At 31.7% G+C, this 22,315-nt stretch overlaps 1 protein-coding gene across 1 annotated transcript; it reads left to right on the top strand.

Annotated features, from left to right (window-relative positions):
- Window positions 1-10,582: 10,582 nt before the first annotated feature.
- On the top strand, window positions 10,583-22,315 carry LOC145114216 (NAD-dependent malic enzyme, mitochondrial-like). The gene is made up of 5 exons (XM_079050220.1): window positions 10,583-10,706; window positions 10,802-10,818; window positions 11,205-11,372; window positions 11,478-11,606; window positions 22,289-22,315. The coding sequence occupies exons 1-5, from the start codon at window positions 10,583-10,585 to the stop codon at window positions 22,313-22,315; spliced, it is 465 nt and encodes a 154-aa protein (XP_078906346.1).

The raw sequence follows: 22,315 nt of genomic DNA, 5'->3' as shown, positions 1-22,315 counted from the left end.
TTGATATTTTAGATCTTTGCAGAATTATATTACCTTTCAGATGCTTTCAGTAACTTCACAAATTTGGATCGTGTGCAACTTCGTCACGAGAGACACTTCACGAGAACCGTCGCGTCACATAAGTGTGGGGCCACTTACCCACACGAGAGAGGGATCAAGACTTTATTAAAGACCGTTACCAGAGGGAAGAGCATATACGAAAGACGATACGAGTGTTTGGCCAACACGACTCGCGTGGATTTTTTATTCACAAATTTTTGCCACTGTTCAGTTTCCACGACGTGATACATTATCAACCACGACGTGGCGTCATGTTTTTGCACAAAGAAAATTCCCGAGAAACGATTCCCAGATTTTACACATTGATCTGTTATACGTTGTTTTCGCCGATCGTTTCGCGCACCAAGTCCCGACATGAGCAGAAAAGTAAAACATATCTAGTTTTCAGTTTCCAGCAAAATCCAAAGCATCATCATTCCAACACTCATTTTGAAGCAACCCACTACAATCGATTTCGTTCTCGCGACTATATACCCAAGGCTAGTTCGTTCATTTTCTTCCTCTTTTATTTTATATGATTTAATTGTTATTATATACAATGAGGGTATTGTATAATTTAAGTGTGGGGTATGGGGTTTGGAAAAAGGACAACAACCATGCTATATAATATATATATATATATATATATATATATATATATATATATATATATATATATATATATATATGCTAGATTAAAAAAAATTGAAATAATAAAGACTTGAAAAATGGTCTAAATTAGAAAAATCTAGTTAATTCTAAAAAAAAATGTTTTGATATTATTGCGTTGGAACTAAGTTTTCTAATGTTATATGGGATAATTTGATGAGAAATCGAAGATTTAGTTGAGCTAATATGTTATAATATATTTGTGGCTTCCCAGTTCTAGAGAAATCATGTGACAAAAACGTGAACTTGTGTAGTTTGAGGGACATAATATGTTTTGCATCTTGTACTTGAAATGTATCCACGAAAAATTTATATAGTCATTGCACTTTAGACTAATGCCTTTAACCAATAGGGGTTGAGGTTAAGTTTTCAAGCTTAAGCATATGTTTTTCTTTTAGTTTTTTAGTTGAAAGAAAAAAGTTATGAAAAAAAAAAGAAAAAAACAGAAAAATTTGAAAAGAAAAAAAGTTGTCAAAAGTTGTTGAGTGAGTAAAAACTATCAAAGTATGAAGATCTTGAAGAAAGTGAAGAATAAGAAAAATTGGCAAGGGATTGTTTATTGTGATTTTTCTTTCTAGGTTATTGTACCATATGTATGCTTGGAAATTTAACAAAAATACATTGAGGTTAAGAAAAGTTTTATGAGAATGTATTCGGAGGGATACAAAAATGAATGTTTGTTAAAAGAAATGGGGAACATTTATGAGGATTGTGAGTATTTAGAGTTTGGGAAGTAATTAGGCTTTAGACACAAATATATGCATTGAGGTGAAACATAATTGGCGAATTCAATTTGGGTTATTCTATGTGATGTTGGTGAGAAAGGCTTTGATGTGGTGGTATTGAAATGAAATCATAATGAATGTAGTTTTTCTTGGGGACACACAAAAGAATAGTGTGGGGTATTTTGATATGGTCTTATTTAACTATGTATTTTAGGCCATTATCTTAATATATTTAAGTACAAATGTTCCATTTTAACATATATGATATTTAATATGTTTTGAAATGTTCAATTATAGTTAAAATGCTAGGATGCAAAAGGAGGAGAACGGAGCTGAAAATACGCAAAAAAAGATGTTGTTGCCCGATTGACCCCACGTCAGTGTTTTGACCATATCTCATCACTCGTAAATCCGATTGACGAGATTCAAAATTTTCCGGAAAATAGACAGAATTTCAGACAACTTTCGCGTTTTGAGAAAATTCTGATTCCCAGTTCCCATGCCGTGGAAAATCATTTCCACGGCGTGGCAAATCGAAAAGTTTCGTGCACGGGAAGATTCCATCTCCCACAACGTACCAAGCCTTTCTCCACGCCGTGGTGATGCTGTAACCCATAAATAGAGCCAAAAATTATCCTTAATGATATATCTTCAACCCTAATTCGTTTCCTACGAAAATAAACCCCATAAGTACCATTTTGTGGGTCTAGATGGTGGCTAGAGAGTCGTTAAGCTGATATAGAGCGAATATCTGAAGGATTTGAGAGCGGATTCATATCAGAAATTATTCGGTTTGCTTTTCTGGCCATGAATAGCATTCCAATTATTTCTATATGTGTTTTACTTTCCGAATTTAGGTGTTAAAACCTTTTGCTTTGTGTTAAAGATTAGACGAATCATGAGATTTTAGATTAAAATTGCATATTTGGTTTGGTTATTCTTATTTAATTTATTGTGTCAAGTTTGGTTGAAGATCCATATGTGTTAAAGATCGTTGCTTTATTACCTATTGTTGAGTTTATGTGATTAGAAGAACAATCTAGTTATATATTCTTGAATCATAGTTGTTTTATTACAATAAATGATTGTGACTAGTGTTGGATAAAAACCTAGGGTTAGGTTAATAAAGCTATGAGTTTTAATATGTGTACATGAGTAGATGGTAATTCTATGCATGATTTAATTTCTATGATCATTAGGATTAATAATGATCAAATCTTGCTTAATACGAAGTCAACAATGAATTTATGGATAATTAATCGCATTATGATGAAATTTAGAGTATTTGGATTCATTAGGATTAGTAGTCTAATCATGATGCTAGTAATATTAGGAATCGGTGAATAATGAATGAATATCCATTGCACTTGAGTAATTAACCATGATTTTGAAATGTAATCCAACCAAAGTACCTAAGGTGATTCGTTTCCAATTAGTTTATCTAGTTCGTTAGTTATTGATTTTTGCAATTTAATAATAAAACCCCCCATTTTTATTGCTTTCTTCAATTTAGTATAACCTATAATCAAATATTCTAATGTTAATTCACTATCGTTCCCTTTGAGTTCGACACCCTTGCTTATCAAAACTATACTATACTCGATCAGGTCACTGCCTGTAAGGTGTAGTTTAGATGCGATAAATTAGAAATTATAAATAAAAAACTAGTGCATTAAAAATACACATCAAGTAACAACCCCTTTATATGCATTGATATGAGCTTCCAAACAACCCCTTTATAATGCAAGTTCATGGTTTTGGTTCTGATGCAAAACATTAATGGAGTAACAAAGGCAAAATAGTCAATAAATGTTGTTCCTGTGTAGCTGCATTTTTTCTTACATATTTAACCTTAAAAAATGGGTAAATGGTAAGGAAATAAAACTAAGAAAACATATGGTTTTTCTGCAATTTCTTATATGTTCAATATTTAAACATGAACAAAACCTACCCTCTTTAACTGTGGTTTCTTTTATTTTTTTGTGTGTGGTTTTCCCTATTAATCTGTCATGATGGTTAAACAAAGTTGCATACAAATTAGTCCATGCTCAACAAACAAAGAGAAAAATATACAACCACCAAATCACAAACTACAAGTTTACATAAACAATACCAAAGTTACATAACAAGGGCAACATTACAAAAGAGCATCCTAACTTCTAGTTTTACATAAACAAGTTGCAACCAGAACAATAGCAACTTAACATTCCATGTTACATATTTAGAAACCAAATGAAGATTCCAACCAAAACAATAGAAAACAACATCAATTTATCAGTCCCATTCATTTTGTTAATCATATCAAGCTTCATTGCTTTCTTTTGCATCCCCTGATCTTATTCTCCAATTCCATAGTCTTCCTGTACATGATCATATTATCCTTGTACAAATATATATTCTCCTTTTTTAACTCATTGATTTTATACTTACACCAGTTAGTAATTCAACATCCATCCATAAAAAAATGTTCACAATCTTTGAAGGATCCTACAAAAAATTGAAGTATCTGTGTAAACATTATAGAAACAACATAAATTTTAAATGAATTTCACATACTAGAGAACTAGGGCACCAAATGAAATGTCGGCCTGGGTTCTTCTTCTTCGTTGAAGTCCATATCTTTGGTTGTTCACCACATTTACACTTTTCGATTTTATAGGTTGAAGTTGAAGAAGAAGAAGATCCATATGATGAATCATCCATTTGAGATTGCAACACAAAGTTCACGAAGCAGAAGTAGAAAACGAGATTGCATTGAATAAGAAGAATGGGACATAGCTTTTTTAAAGCCATATAAGCTATTTTACCGGATGCTTAGGGCTAATCAGTTACAAAGCATGGAAATAATAAAGGTTAGAAAAAATAATGGTTAGTTTGTAAAAAAAAAATATAAGGGTTTTTTTTTAAGTATTGGGGTGTAATACATAGGATTTTTCTGTGGTTCTCCTTTTCCGAAAATAGCCCTTAAAGTTAACAATTCGTGTTTGGAAAAATGATAAACATGGTCATGTCGTGTTATTAAATTAAATGAAATAATTTGTTTAGTAAACTCATTTAGTTAATTAATGATTTGAGTTATTAAATTGGTTCACTTGAAAAAAGTGGGCCTAAAAATCTGAATAGTTTAAGTATAAAAGGAAGAGGTTTGGCCATCAAAGGAAATAAGTTAATATTGAAAAATCCTAATCTTCTTCCTCTCCCCACCTATAAATCGAAGCCTATCTTCTTAAACCCTTCGTGGTCGATGATCAGCAGAGGAAAGAACAATAATATCAACTTTTAATTATTGGTTGTCTAGAAACATTCACTAAACTCTGTATGAATATCGACATAGGTAATTAATATTGATTATTGTTTGCCAAAAACAAAGGATCCCTGCACTTGAGGTAATTATGTTCTTGTTACTCATGTAAGTTTTAATTGGATTCTGTTTTAGGTATTAAAAAATTTAAATTATATTTTCTTATGTGTGTTGATTTGTTAAATTCTTTTAGAGTTAATAATTCCCCAACTTCTTGATCATTCTCGAGGCTTCAGGCTTTATAATCCCAAATAGGTCATTTTATGGAAACATGAAATTCGAGATCGATTGATGATAAAAAAACATTAGGAAGTTGTCTTTTAATAAGAATATGTTATTGTCGGTGACCAAGATTTTATACACATATGTGTTCAACACATAATTTTGGAGGACAATATTCATAAAATTGTCCCAAACCAAGACAACATTGAGATTTTACCCAAACACTAACTATAGAGAAACATCAAGAACCTCAAGAAGTGATGCTAAATAGATCCATTAGGTAGATGAGAAATGTAATTTCAAATTATGATGTCATTTTTCTATTAGAACTTGATGATTACATTGACTTAATGGAAGATGACATAATCAACTTTCATCAAGTGATGAATTATAATAGATTAATACTATGAATGATAAAATAAAGTCAATGAAACACGATGATATTTGGGATATTTTCGAGTTTCTTAAAGAAAAGAAATCTATTACTTGCAAATGGGTATTTAAAACCAAAAGGGATTCGAGTGATAACATCGAGAAAGATATAAGGCTCGACTAGTTGCAAATACTTTGTGTGAAAGGAAAGACATATATTATAAATATACTTTCTCTTTGATATACTCAAAGCACTCTTTTGGAATGATTGGTATTTGTTAGACCTTATATATATATATATATATATATATATATATATACACACACACACACACATACACACGCCCATTATATTGATGTAAATAATGAATTTATAAATGGAGACATTGACAAACCATTTTATATGGTTCAAACGTAAAATTTTGTGTCAGGAGATCTAAACTATATGGTTTGCAAGTTAAACACATCCATATAAGGTTTGAAACATACTTTCCATTAATGGTATCATAATTTTCATCGGGTCATTACCTGATATGGTTTTTTTCTTAAGGAAAATGTTATAGATATTGGTGTATATCACAAGTTAAATGGGAGTAAATATGTATGTGTGGTATTATATGTCGATTATATTCTTCTAGTTGGTAACAATATAGTTTTATTACACGAAACCAAGAAATTTTTTAATAATAAATTCAAAATTGAAGATCTTAGTTACACCTATTTTGTATTCGGAATCATAATATAACGAGATTGTTCTCGATGTATCTTCAGATTGTCACAAAAGAGCTGTATCGAGAAACTTTTATGCAAATTTTGTATGAAAGATAATAAACCAGGAGATACATGTATTGCTGAATAAGACAAATTCAATCTAAAATAATGCCTAAACTGATATTTAAATGGTTTAGACACAAAAGATCCCATGTATATCGTTGGCATGGAGCCTTATGTATACTCAAGTATATAGTCATCCAGACATTGCATTCATAATGAGAGTTCTCGGTAGATACTTACATAATCCATATATACAAACTAGATGGTGGCAAAACATATGATGTGAAAACCAAAATACTATATGATCACTTATCATAAATCATAGACTTTTGAAAGCTCATTGGTTTCTCTAAATCAAGCTTTATTGGAAACAAAGACAACAAACACTCAACATCATCAACATCATGTATGTTGGATACAAAAGTTATATCATGGAAGTATGTTAAATATAAACTTATAACTTTTTCAAACATGTTAGTTGAGTTCATAACTTGTTTTAAGGTATCTAATTACAAAATACAATTTTAATTTTTTATCGTTAAATTAAGAGTAATAGATGACGTTGACAAGCCATTGAAGAATTCTTGTGACAACAACCTAACTACTTTATCCAAAAACAAAAGTAGCTAAAAGAAGTCGGAAATTACCAACATCAAGTTTCTAGTTGTCAATGAGAGAGTTTATGGTTATATATATATATATATATATATATATATATATATATATATATATATATATATATATATATATATAGAGAGAGAGAGAGAGAGAGAGAGAGAGAGAAAGGTAGTTTCAAATGTGGATTCATAACTAGTGTGTGGATGTATGGATTAATATGGAACAATCATTTTAAAAATATTAATTAATTATAAGTAAGGGTATATTTGTAATCTTAGGTTTTAATTATTAAATATAATTAAATAAATAAAATAAGAAAACCTATAATTATGGAATGTTTCCTTAACTTTCTCTATAACCCTATTTAACTTTTCCACATCTTTCTTTGAACTCGTCGACAACAACTAACAACCAAATCTCCAACCCTACTACCTCAATTGGATGCCGACCACTTGCACCACCATCTGTTGTCAACCATCTTCCTTCATCGGCGCCGCCCTCCTTCCCCACATCAAACGGAGCCGCTGAATCTTTTCCCCACAACAACGGTAAGTCTACTTCTTTTATATGGAGGCTATAAGAATTTAATTTCTTATGTACTTACTTAATATACGGTTAGCAATAGGATACAAAGTTTAAATGTTCAATTTTTGTTATTTGTGAAGGGATTCTTATAACATTAAAATGAATTGGATTTATTTTACACTTGAAGACGCGACACATACATACTTAGTTTGAATATTTCTTCATGAATGATTTATTTTTTTTATATTTGTTAATGATATTCTCGATGAATACGTGAATAGTTTTCATCAATTTGATTAGTTATTATAAATCCATTTACGTGGTAATTAATGATTAAAAAACCCTCATTGCATTTGATATTACCAATATAATTTAGAATACTGAATGCAAATAGGATACTCGATTAGATTATAAATTCAAATAATTTTTATAATGACTTATGAAATTTGAATTGTTTTATTGTTGTTGATGAAAGTTGGAAATTTTATGATTATTGTAAATATGAGCTAATAATGGTTGTATTATTGTTCCATAGCCCAACATGATGTGTTTAATCCTACTTAGGTCATCCCATTTTCAAAGTTTTATAATTAAAAGTCCCTCACAGTAAATAAACAAGCAGGTGAATGAATTTACGAAATGAATTTATATTGTAGTTTTTTACTTTGTTTTTTATCTTTATATTATATGTGATATCTATACTCTATTTTCGTTAGAAAAAGATGAAGTCCGGGAATGTATTTCTGACAACAATTCTACCGGAATGGAATCTCAAATTCCAATTCAATGATAATGGAATCTCGAATTCCAAATCAACTTAAACAATGAATTATCAAACACACCACATAATGGTATCTTGTAATTTCAATTATCAAATATTTTGGATATTTAATTATTTTTTTCAACTATGCAAATCCATATGTTATTTTGTTTTTTTTCCATCCAGATTTTGTAGTTGTTGGTTTTTAAAAGGGTATTCGTGTGCTTGATTTTTTTAGAATTTCGATTATTATGGTGAAGATATCATTGGATTGTATTGTTGATTGAAGCATCTTAAATTGGAAAACTTAACATGTTTCTTTGTGGGTTCAGGTTATGAAGAAGTTGCCATTGATGTGGGAAAAAAACATGGAGAAAGAGAATATATTTCGGCATAAAAGATTATATTTTGGCATAATAGAATGTATTCTTGTAGAATGTTTAGATATTTACCTAATAATTCTTTTAGAATATATACATCAAATCATTCAATTAGAATCTTATAGAAATACAATATGGTATGCATTATGTTTTGGAAAATTTGGGTTGTAATGTTTGATTTTGGTTTTAAGGATTATCATAAAATTTGGATTGTAATTTAAAATGTTGATTATAGTTGACGGATGTTTTAGAATATTTACCTAATCATCCTGTTAGAATATGTATAAGTCTATTATATTTTAAGAATATTTACAAATTTGTATATAAGTGCAAATGTATGAGCACATAAAAAGATTGTAATTCTTTAATTGATGGTTAAGAATGTTTATATTATTAAAAATGTGCATTTTGTTAGAATATGTATTTCGTCATAATATGTATTCCGTCAGAATATATTATTCTTTCAGATAATCTTTGTTATTTTTCAAAAAATATATATTTTAAAAATTAAAAGAACTATTATCTCCTAGAATCTTGGACTTTTTTTAATCAAGTTAAATAGACTAAAATACCCTTACATGGATATTTAATGTAATAATATTATACATGCATTCCTATTGTAATATCATGCACCTTAAATCACATCGTTTCATTATTTTCATCCATTGGTCCAGAATCGCTCCTACGTCCACACAATACTTGTTGTCCACATTATAACCTAGCTCTCTCTCTCTCTCTCTCTCTCTCTATATATATATATATATATATATATATATATATATATATATATATATATATATATATATATATATATATATATATATATGAACTAATTCACTTCTAGTCACTAACTAAAGGTTAAACACATAAGATGTTTCATGAGCACACTACTTGTATGTCGTTATTATAGATAATATATTGATTTAGTAGGAATATGTATGTACTATGTGTTTTATTATGTTATGATATTCTGCAAAATAAACATGATGTTATTTCTCATCCTTGCACTGAATTCAAAACATTGCAATATATATGTTGTATAAAGAACCAAAATTAACCTTAAAGACTATATTTAGACAAATTGGAAATTGACATCCATAATGTTGAATTGCCCGACATTTTTATCTATATTTGATCCATGTTAATGAGTGTATTTGTATATGATGGTGGTTTAGTTATCCTTTAAAAAATAATATTCAAACTATGTTGGTTCTATATTTATGTATGAGATGGATGAGATTCTTTTAAGGGAATAAAATGGAAATGAATAATAGCACATCTAGTTAATTTTGTAATATAGTTCCAAATATATGTAGCCCCTAAGTGGAAGATTGTTAAAGTTTTAATAATAAAGGTGATTTATTAGAAATTACTAACCATTAATGTAGGGAATAGGCAATATATACTTGAGACGATATATATATATATATATATATATATATATATATATATATATATATATATATATATATATATATATATATATATATATATATATATAGGGAATAGGCAATATATACTTGAGACGTTGCATATATATATATATATATATATATATATGCAACGTCTCAAGTATATATTGCCTATTCCCTATATTATATATATGAGGAAGGATCATTTGAGAACTCAAAGTTTCCCGAGAACCCGAGAACTAAACAATGACCGTTAGATTAAAATAATAGAGGGTTAGGATGTTTTGTGGCATTTTTGTAAATACGTGAAAATAAAAATGGACGGGGGCATCTAATTGAAAAGAATCAGGGGTATTTTAGGGATAGTGTAACTGGTTCCCCTTTATCATATTTAATAACGTAACTCTACCCCTATCTCTCTCTCTCTCTACACTTTCGTCACGTTAACTTCATCGTTGATTGTTGGATGAAACTACCGTTTGAAATCCATGGCCGCCTCTGGTAATCATCACCCCCATCAATTGATTGGCTTCCTCATCGTATCCCCCCTCTCTTTCTCCCTCACAGTCACAAACACACACACACACACACACGTCTTTACGCCTTCGATACGATAATTCATTTGATCAGGATAACATCAACAAGAATCGAGTCCGCCGATCTTCCCTAAAAACAACATCACCACCATCGTCTCCTCCTAAACCTACACCATCACCGCCTCCATTGAAACCTACACTGTAATCACCTCCCGGAATAGATCTTATTGCGTTTGTATTTGGTTATCAATGAAGTTTGAGAAGGAGTTAAATGTCTTCACTCAGTTAAATGCCATGTCACGATCGAGTCTCATATCCGCCTCATCTTCTGCAATCAAATCACATCTTCGTCTCATCTCCGGTGACCGATTTGGTACTACACCTCATCTCTTATTTGTTTTTTGTATATCTTTCAGATTTGGAATTATGTTTTAGTTTACAATACTTTTTTGATATTGATCACTCTAGGCTCCTCTTATGGATCTGTCTCTTCTTCCTCCTATCATCGTGACTTCATCACTCTCTTACACATCGATCTAGATTTCAGGGAATAGCGGTCCAAATATGATTGTTGATAATGGCGGTGGCTTTCAATTTTTTGATCTGGTATTACCTTCTTCTGGAAAACATATTACTGATATTTTTACAGGCTTTGATTTTCATTTTTTTTTCCTGTAATTGATCTCTAATAAGAGCTTTATTGTCTGTGAAATTGCATATCTTGTCATTTAGTTTATTTGAATACTTTTATATAGTTAATCTTCTATTAGTTGTCACTTTACAGGCTTAAGAGTTTTGATTGTTGTCAGAAATACAGTGGTGTTAACACATTTGGTGTTAACCAATAACAATGTATCTAATGTTATAACAGCTTCTAATGGCGAATATCAAGGAGTATGTCCCAATAGTATACACTCCAACAGTAGGAATTGTTTGTCAGAAATACAGTGGATTGTTTAGAAGACCAAGAGGGATGTATTTCAGTGCTCTTGATCGTGGGAAAATGGTGTCAATAGTTTATAATTGGCCAGCTGAACAGGTACTCTACTTTTAAATAAATGATATGATTCTTTTTTTAAATTATTAGATATAGATACATTGGTGCTTGTGTTCAAATTTCAAAACCTTTTTGCAAATTTTGTAGGTTGATATGATTATTGTTACTGATGGAAGTAGAATAATGGGTCGTGGTGATCTAGGAGTTCAGGGTATTGGAATTGCAATTGGGAAGTTGGATTTATATGTTGCTGCAGCTGGAATAAATCCTCAGAGAGTAATGTTTGCACATTATCCATCTCAATATATACATATTTCTAAAATTTCTCACATGCAAACATATATCTTTTTCCTTTTTTTTATTGTAACATGTTCTTCCTATCATGATTGATGTTGGAACCCACAATGAGAACCTTCTAGAAAATCCCTTGTGTAACTTTTCTTCTTCTCTTCTTGATTTTTTTTCAAACCTTATTAAGTAAATTACATGTGATTCACATGTAGTTCACATATGAATTACATGTAAATCACATGTTAGTCACATGTAAATCACATGTTATTAACATATGATTCACATGTAAATCACATATGAATTACATGTGATTCACATGTAAATCACATATGAGAACCTTCTAGAAAATCCCCTGTGTAACTTTTTTTCTTCTCTTATTGATTTTTTTTCCAAACCTTATTAAAAAACCCACTAACTAACACCACTTACCACCGAACCAACACCACCCACCACCACCACCCATCACTAACCACCACCACCAACCACCACCCACCACCCACCACCCACCACCAACAACAACCACCATCACCATCCAACCACTACCACCTACCACCACCACCCATCACCACCGCCTCCCACCACCACCCACAACCACTACCTACCATCCGTCACCACCACCCATCACTACCCACCACCACCAACCACCACCCACCACCACCACCCGCCACCACCACCCATCACTAACCACCACCACCAACCACCACCCACCACCCATCACTACCCACCACCCACCACCACCACCCGCCACCACCACTACCACCCACCACCCACCACTATCACCACCCAACCACCACCACCCGCCACCATCACCCACCTCCACCACCATCACCGCTGCCCGTCACCACCACCAACAACCACTACCTACCACCCATCACCACACCACCCGCCACTACCACACATCACTACCCACCACCACCCATCACCCATCATTACCCGCCCCCACCCACCACCCACCCACCCACCCACCACAACCACCAACCACCACCCGCCACCCACCACCCACCACCACCCACCACCACCCATCACCGCCATCACCACCACCCAACACCCACCCACCACCACCACCAACCACCACCCGCCAGTACCATCACAACCCACCATCATCACCACCCAACCAGCACCACCCGCCACCACCACCCACCGCCCACACCCACCCACCACCCACCAAAACCACCACCCATCACTATCACTATCACTTGCAACCACCCACCCATCCACCACCACCCATCACCACACACCACCACCACCCATCACCAACACCCTGCCTCCACCACCCGCGGCCACCACCCCCACCTACAAATATTTGTTATTGTGTTTTTGATTCATTAGTTTTTCTTATGTATATAATCACATGTGATTATATGTATCGAGTCACATGTGATTATATGTATCGAATCATATATGATTTATATGTTATTAAATACATATAATCACATGTGATTAAACACACGTGAAAAACTAGTGAATCGAGAATGCAAAAATGAATATTGTCAACGTAAATCATATGTGATTAGATACATATAATTACACGTGATTATATGTATTTAATAAAATATTATTTTACGTAGGCCGTATTTATTTTCGTGTTTTCGATTTGATAATTGGCATTGTGTATTAAATCACATGTGATTATTTTTATTTAATCACATGTGATTATATGTATTTAATCACATATGATTTACATGGACAATATTTATTTTCACGTGTTGATTCAATAGTTGTTCTTGTGTATTTAATTACATGTGATTATATTTATTTAATCACATATGATTCGTATGTAAAATATTTATTCCTGCGTCGATTCAATAATTGTTCTAATATATTTAATCACATGTGATTATATGTATTTAATCACATGTGATTGATGTGGACAAGATTCATTATTTCTTTCTCAATTCAATAGTTGTACTCATGTACTTAATCACATGTGATTATATGTATCAAATCGCATATGATTTATATTGATAATATTCATGATTCAATATTTTTTCTTATGTATTTAATCATATGTGATTGTATGTATTAATCTCATATGATTAATGTGGAAAAAGAAAAATTATTTAATCAAAAACACAAAAATGAATCTTGTGTACAAAAATCATATGTGACTAAATGTACAAGAACAACTATTGAACAAGAATGTGAAAATGAATATTGTCCATATAAATCATATCTAATTAGATACATATAATCTCATGTAATTAAGCACACAAGAACAACAACTGAATCGAGAACGCGAAAATAAATATTTTCCACATAAATTCTATGTGATTAGATACATATAATCACATATGATTATATGCATTTAATCACATATGATATATGTGGAAAATATTTATCTTTGTGTTCTCGATTCAATAGTTGTTCTTGTGTATATAATCATACGTGATTATATGTATCTAATCACATATGATCTATATAGACATCATTATTTTTTGTCCGTATAAATCATATGTGACTATATACATATAATCACATATGATTATATGTATTTAATCACATATGATTAAATATTGATAATATTCATGATTCAATATTTTTTCTTATGTATTTAATCATATGTGATTGTATGTATTAATCTCATATGATTAATGTGGAAAAAGAAAAAATTATTTAATCAAAAACGCAAAAATGAATCTTGTGTACAGAAATCATATGTGACTAAATGTACAAGAACAACAATTGAACAAGAATGTGAAAATGAATATTGTCCATATAAATCATATCTAATTAGATACATATAATCTCATGTAATTAAGCACACAAGAACAACAACTTAATCGAGAACGCGAAAATAAATATTTTTCACATAAATTCTATGTGATTAGATACATATAATCACATGTGATTATATGCATTTAATCACATATTGTAACGCCCGTAGATCCGGGCTAGTCAATTTAGAGACGATAAGCATCAAAAATGACTTTTTGATGGAAGATTATTTAGAAGGATTAATCTTAACTAAGTTGTAGTATATGTTACAAGGATTTCGTACATATAAAGAACGCCGAAATCTGAGTTATAACGAAGAAGTTATGACCTGTCGAAGTTTCGCGATAGAACCGGCACGACGCTGAATGACGTAAAATATGAATTTAAGATAGAGCGATATCTAGCCTTAGTAATCTAAACGAAAGTCGTAGAGTTCGTTAAACCGAGAGCGTGCATAAAAAGAACGTCTAAATCTGACTTCGTATGAGGAAGTTATGATTTTTCGAAGTTTCAGCTTAGCAGTATGCAGCCCGAATACTCGAATTTGAGATCGAGTGGTTTCTAGAAGAAACTTTCTAAATGAGAATTGAAGATCTCATCGATAGTAGTCCAACGGTAAAAAGACAGACGAAAACGGATGTCAGACGAAGAAGTTATGGATTTCTAACGGAGTTTTCCTGTCCCGACCTAGTAAAAATAATATAATAAAAATAAATTCAAAACTACCCGACGAAGTCTAAACGAGAGTTGTAGAGCATAATCTCACCTACGCGTTCATATAAAGAACGTCAAAAACGGAGCTCGTATGCGAAAGATATGAATTTCTGAAGTTCGGGGCACGAAATCCGATCCTGTGTCAGAACTCACGACGTGAACACTGTGTTCACGACGTGAACTCAGAAAAACGTCACCTAGACTCTGTCAGACCCCACTTGTGATGACGCATGCAGTGACGATCAAGCCCCACGACGTGAGCAGTTGAAACTCACGACGTGAACCCAGAAAATTCGCCCTATAAATAGAAATCAAGGGTCAGCCGATTTTGGTTGCTCCTCCCTTACTCTTTCACTCCCGATACCCTCTCTAAGCCCTATTTTAAGTCCCCGAAGCCCCGGTATCATCCCGAGACCCGAATCAAGTCCCAAAGCACCGAAGATCCCGAGAATAAAAGAGTTTCTGAGCCGAAGCTTTGCTTGCGAGTAGCCCGGTGTGTGAAGACCTTCTAGTTTCACCGAAAAGCTTCTACTTTTAGAGCCGTAGTGCTGTCCGATCATCTTCTGATCAAGTGAGTGCATAGTCTCTTTCATAAACACGATTTAATACAAGTACTGTTGAATGTATTAAGTATACGTTCTATGTGAGTGTATATTCCCTTTCTTCTAACACATAGATATGAAGTATCTACTTTAGAATATGTGTTATGTGTGCATAAATATACGTGTATATATATGTTATCTGTTTAAAGTATTGAATGAGTATCTTATCAGTTTTTAAGTTGCATATGAATGCATATGTATGTTGTTATCTACAAAAATGTTGGGTAGAACTTGGGTAGATAGTTGATGTGTGATAAACTGATGAGAGGCCTCGATGTGATTGTGATCTAGTCATTCAGCAGAATATGGATGACGACCACAGACTCTTTCTAGACTGTCCTGTGGAACGCTGACAGGCTTATAACCTGTAGGTGTTGGTGAACTTGGTTGTTCATTTGTTGTATTCTATCCCCCTCATGGTTGCCCTAGGACATTCATTGCTGAGGAAACCCCTTTGCAGTGTTGTCCGTCCCGATGAAAATCCTAGATTAGGTCCCTTGTGATAGTTGTTGTTTTAGGGACGTAAAGTGAGGATAACGGGAATGGGTAATCGGGTTATTGTTGGTTGGTGAAATTAAATATAATTATTTATTGTGGGTTGAAAACCGAATATGCTCACCAGGCTCCCAAGTCTGACCCACTCAGTTTCTTTGTATTACAGGTAGTGGTGTGAGAGCATAAGTTGGAGAACTTGTGAAGATGTTTTTGTTTATAGATCAGTAGTTATATATAACTGTGTAAGGTCTATGTTTTATTGTTTATGCTTTTGTGTCTGTATCGGAACATGACATCCCGAGTTTTGATATATAATGAAAATACATTTCTTTAAGAAATGCTTTGATAAACCTTATTTATCATGTAATGTTTTTGGGGACAAATTCCGCAACTCTTTTAAATCAATGGATTTACTCTGAAATTATTTTAAAAGCATAAATGAAACCTGTCTTTTTCTGGCCGTGATTTTGGGGATGTCACACATATGATATGTGTGGAAAATATTTATCTTTGTGTTCTCAATTCAATAGTTGTTCTTGTGTATATAATCATATATGATTATATGTATCTAATCACATATGATTTATATAGACATCATTATTTTTTGTCCGTATGAATCATATGTGACTATATACATATAATCACATATGATTATATGTATTTAATCACATATGATTACAGTGGACAAAGAATAATTATTGAATCGAGAATGTGACAATGAATCTCATCCACATAAATCATATATGATTGCATACATATAATCACATGTGATTTTATGTATTTAATCAGATATGATTTATGTACACAATATTTATTTTTGCGGTTTCGACTGAATAATTGCTTTTGTGTAATTAATCACATGTGATTATATGTATATAATCACATATGATTTGAGGTGGACAAGATTTATTTTTTCCTTCTCGATTCAATAGTTGTGCTCATGTACTTAATCACATACGATTATACATATAATCACATGTTATAAAATACATGAGAACAACTATTGAATCGACAAAGCAAAAATGAATTATGTCCACATAAATCATATGTAATTAGATTCATATAATCACATGTGATTATATGTATTTAATCATATATGATTAATTTGGATAAAGATTTGTTTTCGCGTTTTTGGTTCAATATTTGTTATCGTGTATATAATTACATGTGATTGTATGTATCTAATCACATATGATTTAAATAGACAAGATTTTTTTTCCAGATAAAATCATATGTGATTAGAAACATATAATCACATCTGATTAAATGTATTTAATCACATATGATTAAAGTGAAAAAAACAATTATTGAATCGAGAACGCGAAAAAGAATGTTAGCCACATAAATCATATGTGATTAGATACACATAATCACATGTTATTAGGGTATCTGTGAACAATAACATAAAACACGTAATGCCTACATAATATGAGAGTTAGTACTCACCTCCTTGATCTTGAAAATTAGCTAGAATGAGCAAGATGGATCTTTTTCTTTCCGAGAACCTACACAAAAATTATAACATTATTTAGCTTGTGTTTGTTATATTAATCTTATAAAACTTATGTACATATTTTCTTATTTTCTCTTTGATTGTAGTCCTCTGTTTGGGATATTTTTTCTTACCTTACAACCCATTATTAAATTCTAATAAAATTATATTGGTAAATTTCCCCCTTTTATCTTTTCAGAAATATAAAGATCTCATTATTATGATTTTTGGCTTATTTTATATTAAATTTACAAGTTGGTAACTTTTAGCTGTCACTTTCTGGACCACTCAACACTCTTGGAATAAACTGTATCAATCTAATAAGAATTACATCAGTCCCTTTATATGTTGCAAACTATACATCCATATCTAACTATAGGCTTTGGAATTTTGGCATTTGGAGTTCTGATGAATTTATTATGATTTGTTGAAGGCAGTGCATGAAATATGTGACAACATGGACCACCCTGAGAAGATTGCCAATTTTACCCCTCAAGGAGTTGGAATTTCGAAATGTGATTCAAAGTTAGAATAAAGTAGACACACTAAGATTTCCAGAAAACTAAGTCTCATCATTTTTAGATGTTCGTATTGACTTGCACGGATTTTAGAAGTTGGAGGACAGATTTGGAAAAATTGATCATAATATCTTCTAAATCATTTTTGGTGTTCTATTAAGGAATCATTTTTGGTTACTTATTAGGCTATAGAGATGTACAATTCAATTTAACCTAAGGGCCTTAATGTTTGGCTTAATGAGGGTTCAAAGTTAAGGATTTTCAAATAAAATGTCACTTTGGGGAAATGAAGTCCAGTAAAAAAAACAAAGGCAAATTAAACAGAGACATCAAAATGATGTTGTTTCAGCAAAAAAACCATCAACAAGCACCTACAGACTGCAACAATAAATACACCACCTTATTCTTGATTTATTTGTGGAGGTTTTTTCATTGAGGCATTTCATCGAACACTTGGTGTTCATAAAAAATCTGTAAGCTGTCACAATGTCTATGAGATTATATGAAACAAGATAGAAGTTAATTACCTCAAATGAAAGAGTAATGAAGCAACAATAAGAACAAGAATCACTAATCATTCAGCAAGTATGTATTTGACGTCATTCAGAACTCATAAGAACAAATATGTGTAAGGAATAGAGGACAATTACCAAATATATTCGATGCCTGCTCCAAAATAAGGAACCAAAAGATAATCGAGATCTGAAACCCTAGCAAAAAACTCGTTGTATATTGAAGAATCACTTGACCAACACAATTCAGAAATCAAATCAATTGTTTGTTTGGCGAGGGGACCGTCTTCCAAAGAAGAAATGGTGGTTATGAGAGGAGAAACGAGAATACGAGGATGGAAAGTTTGGAGATTATGAAAGTGGTTTCCGATGAGGGGACGAGTGAGTCGGAGGGAGGTGCAGACAAGAAAATAGAGTGGTTTAAATTTGTTCTCAATTGTTCTCATTGTAAAAAATGTTCGCATTTGAACATAACTCTCTCTCTCTCTTTATATATATATATATATGTGACTAAACTGCACAAATAATCCTTGTGGTTTGCTCAAAATTGCCACTTTGGTCCAAAAAGGTTTGGACTAGCATCACAGGTCCAAAGTTTTCATTTTGTTGCTTGTTTGGTCCAATCTGTTTTGATTTTTTTTCAAAATGATGAATTTGCCCCCTTTTAATATTATTTTCTTTTTTTCTTATTTTTTTCTAATTTATAGATTTAAAAAAATAAAAAATAAAAATAAAAATAAAATAAAATCTCTCTCTTTCTTTCTCTCTCTCTCTTATTTATTTTTCTGATTTTCAGATTTAAAAAAAAAATAAAATAAAAATAAATCTCTCTCCCTCTCTCTTTCTCTCTCTCTCTCTCCCTTTCTCTCTCTATCTCTCTCTCTCTCTCTCTCTTTCTCTCTCTCTCTCTGGAAAACCCAAGCACAAAAAGGAGGCTGCTACCCTCTGTTCCAACCATGTTTTCTTCTTCTTTCTTGATGACAAGCAACCTAAACACCCCCATACTTGTTGTTACTGCCTCCCTTTTTCTTCTTCGGTTTTAATCGAGAAAACCTCCACCGTAGGTGGGGTTTTTCGGCTGTCAAGAGGGCAACAACCTCCTCCCGTTTTCCTTGTGCTTATCGCCGACTTCATAGCAACCCAAATGCCCCAACCTATTGTTGTTCTATCTCCGATCTGCCTTACCCTTTCCCTTTGCGTTTGTGTTTTCTTCCAGATCATAACAGGAACAGTTAATAGGCCGCTGGAGCAGTCCCTTAACTGTAGCAGTCAACAAGACTCTTTGTTGCTTCGTTCTTCTCCTTCCCCCAACCTATTCACATCTCTATCGCCTCCATTCCCTCCTCCACTCTCCTGTTGTTGGTACCCAAACACCAATAACCAACTGAAGAGCATTGGCTTCTCAGGAATCCCCAAATTAAAGATGTGATACAACACCAAAACAAACTTAATCAGGTAAAACCGACGAGTACAATCTCCTTCTCTCTATGTATTTCTGTGGGAATCTTCTGGGAATCACTTCTCTAGCTCTTCAAATCGAGGTTGATTTCGTCTCTTCAAATCACTTCTCTTTGAGAGTGGAGGCACACATCAGAGCATCAGGTGAACATATTTAGCAAATAGGTTTGCTCGTCTGTTTCCAGCTCTTTTTCATGGAAATCGAAGATATGGATTTTTCTCCTTATGATTTCTGGATGAACCCGATTTGGTTTTTTTTACCCAACTCAAAACACAGAGAAAGGAGAAGATCCTGAGAGAAATTCGTTTCATTAAGTTTGTAGAGAGAATATCAAGATGCGGGCAAGAAAGGGTGTGACCTGAAGATCTGAGATTGAAGAAGATGATGGTGGTATGTGTAGAGAGAGAGAGAGAGAGATTTATTTTTATTTATTTATTTTTTTTTTTAAATCTGATCAGAAAAATAAATAAGAGAGAGAAAAATAAATAAGAGAGAGAGAGAGATTTTATTTTTATTCTTTATTTTTTTAAATCTAAAAATCAGAAAAAAATAAGAAAAAAAGAAAATCATATTAACAGGGTCAAATTCGTCATTTTGAAAAAAAATCAAAACAGATTGGACCAAACAAGCAACAAAATGAAAACTTTGGACCTCTGGTGCTAGTCCAAACCTTTTTGGACCAAAGTGACAACTTTAAGCAAACTACAGGGACCATTTGTGTAGTTTAGTCTATATATATATATATATATATATATATATATATATATATATATATATATATATATATATATATATATATATATATATATAGGCTTAGGTTATTCAAAGTAATTATTGTGTTATTGTATGCATAAATATGGGCCAATCATTTTACATATTTTAAGAAAATTGATTAATACATATTATTCAAAGTAATTATTGTGTTATTGTATGCATAAATATGGGCCAATCATTTTACATATTTTAAGAAAGTGATTAATACATATTATTGAATTAAATATAATTGAAAAATAACATCTAATTTAACTAGAAGTGTATTTTAGTCAATTAATATAGATTTAATAAAGGAAATTTGCATATTTTAAGGGATCATATATTCTATTAATTTTGAAAATCCGATTTTACAAATTACCAGATTTTTTAATTAATTCAATTTTAATTCTAACGTATTTTTTAATTCTATCCGATTTTATTCTGTTAGAATGATATTTTGTTAGAATAATATTTTATAAGAACGCTAGGATACACATTTCTGACATAATACATATATTTATTAAACAAACTTCTTAAAAAAAGACAACAATCTTGAACCATAGTTGAAAAATAACAAGATCCTTATATATTCACCAACATCAGAAATTTGATTCATACATATTCTTACAGAAATTTGATTCATACATATTCTTACAGAATAATAGTCTTATATATTTTAATACAATTATACATATTTTGATTAAAAAAACTTCTTGAAGCCTTTGATCATCACATTCCCTTCACACATTCTATGAGAATAACTGCAAATCGAATTATGTAGAATAAAAATCTGTGAGAATGATTTAATATGACAAATAATAAAACAAATTATAGTAATTTTGACAGAATATACTGATATAAAAAATAACAATGTTACATTATTGCATAATAGTTCATATTAGAATCTTTACCAAGTTCATATTCTTTAAGAATGTTGGTTTTCAAAACCTTACTTACAGTTCTACTGTCATCATTACAAAAAAACACAGTAAATAACACAAAAACATCCAACTTAAAAAGGTTTCAATTTGACATTGAATTTTTCAAAAATAAATGGGACAGTTCCATTTTCATGTTTTGAACCTAATAAAGAAAACTAACTTTTCTTAAAAGAATAATAAAGAAATGTTTTCATGTTTTGAACCTAATAAAGGAAACTAACTTTTCTTAAAAGAATAATAAATAAATGTTGTTCTTAAACTGTAACTACTAGGTCCAATTCTTGAAGTTGGTCTGCAAAATCCAAGTCCTTTTGGCATACCCAAAAACTATGAATTGAGTTTACTAGTTCCAATAGCACCAAAAGTTCTATTAGAATGCAACAGGATGAATGTTCATATTTAAGCACTCAAATACTTTTTTAGTTTTTCTATGTGATTTAACTATTAAAAACTTTTGTTTTTATAGCTTGTTGGAATTCATAACAAGAAATAA

This window comes from Lactuca virosa, chromosome 5, assembly GCF_052849685.1.
Source record: "Lactuca virosa cultivar CGN04683 chromosome 5, Lactuca_virosa_CGN04683_v6, whole genome shotgun sequence".
Taxonomy (NCBI): domain Eukaryota; kingdom Viridiplantae; phylum Streptophyta; class Magnoliopsida; order Asterales; family Asteraceae; genus Lactuca; species Lactuca virosa.
The sequence above is the reverse complement of the archived record's forward strand: the minus strand, read 5'-3'. Positions and strand labels throughout refer to the sequence as shown.

What these genes read in the sequence shown, in the direction of transcription:
- LOC145114216 (XM_079050220.1), top strand. Translation starts at nt 10,583, where the DNA reads ATGAAGTTTGAGAAGGAGTTAAATGTCTTCACTCAGTTAAATGCCATG. An exon ending in ATAATTGGCCAGCTGAACAG is followed by an intron (nt 11,373 to 11,477) that starts GTACTCTACTTT and finishes CAAATTTTGTAG; the next exon opens with GTTGATATGATTATTGTTAC. An exon ending in CTGGAATAAATCCTCAGAGA is followed by an intron (nt 11,607 to 22,288) that starts GTAATGTTTGCA and finishes TTGTTTTTATAG; the next exon opens with CTTGTTGGAATTCATAACAA.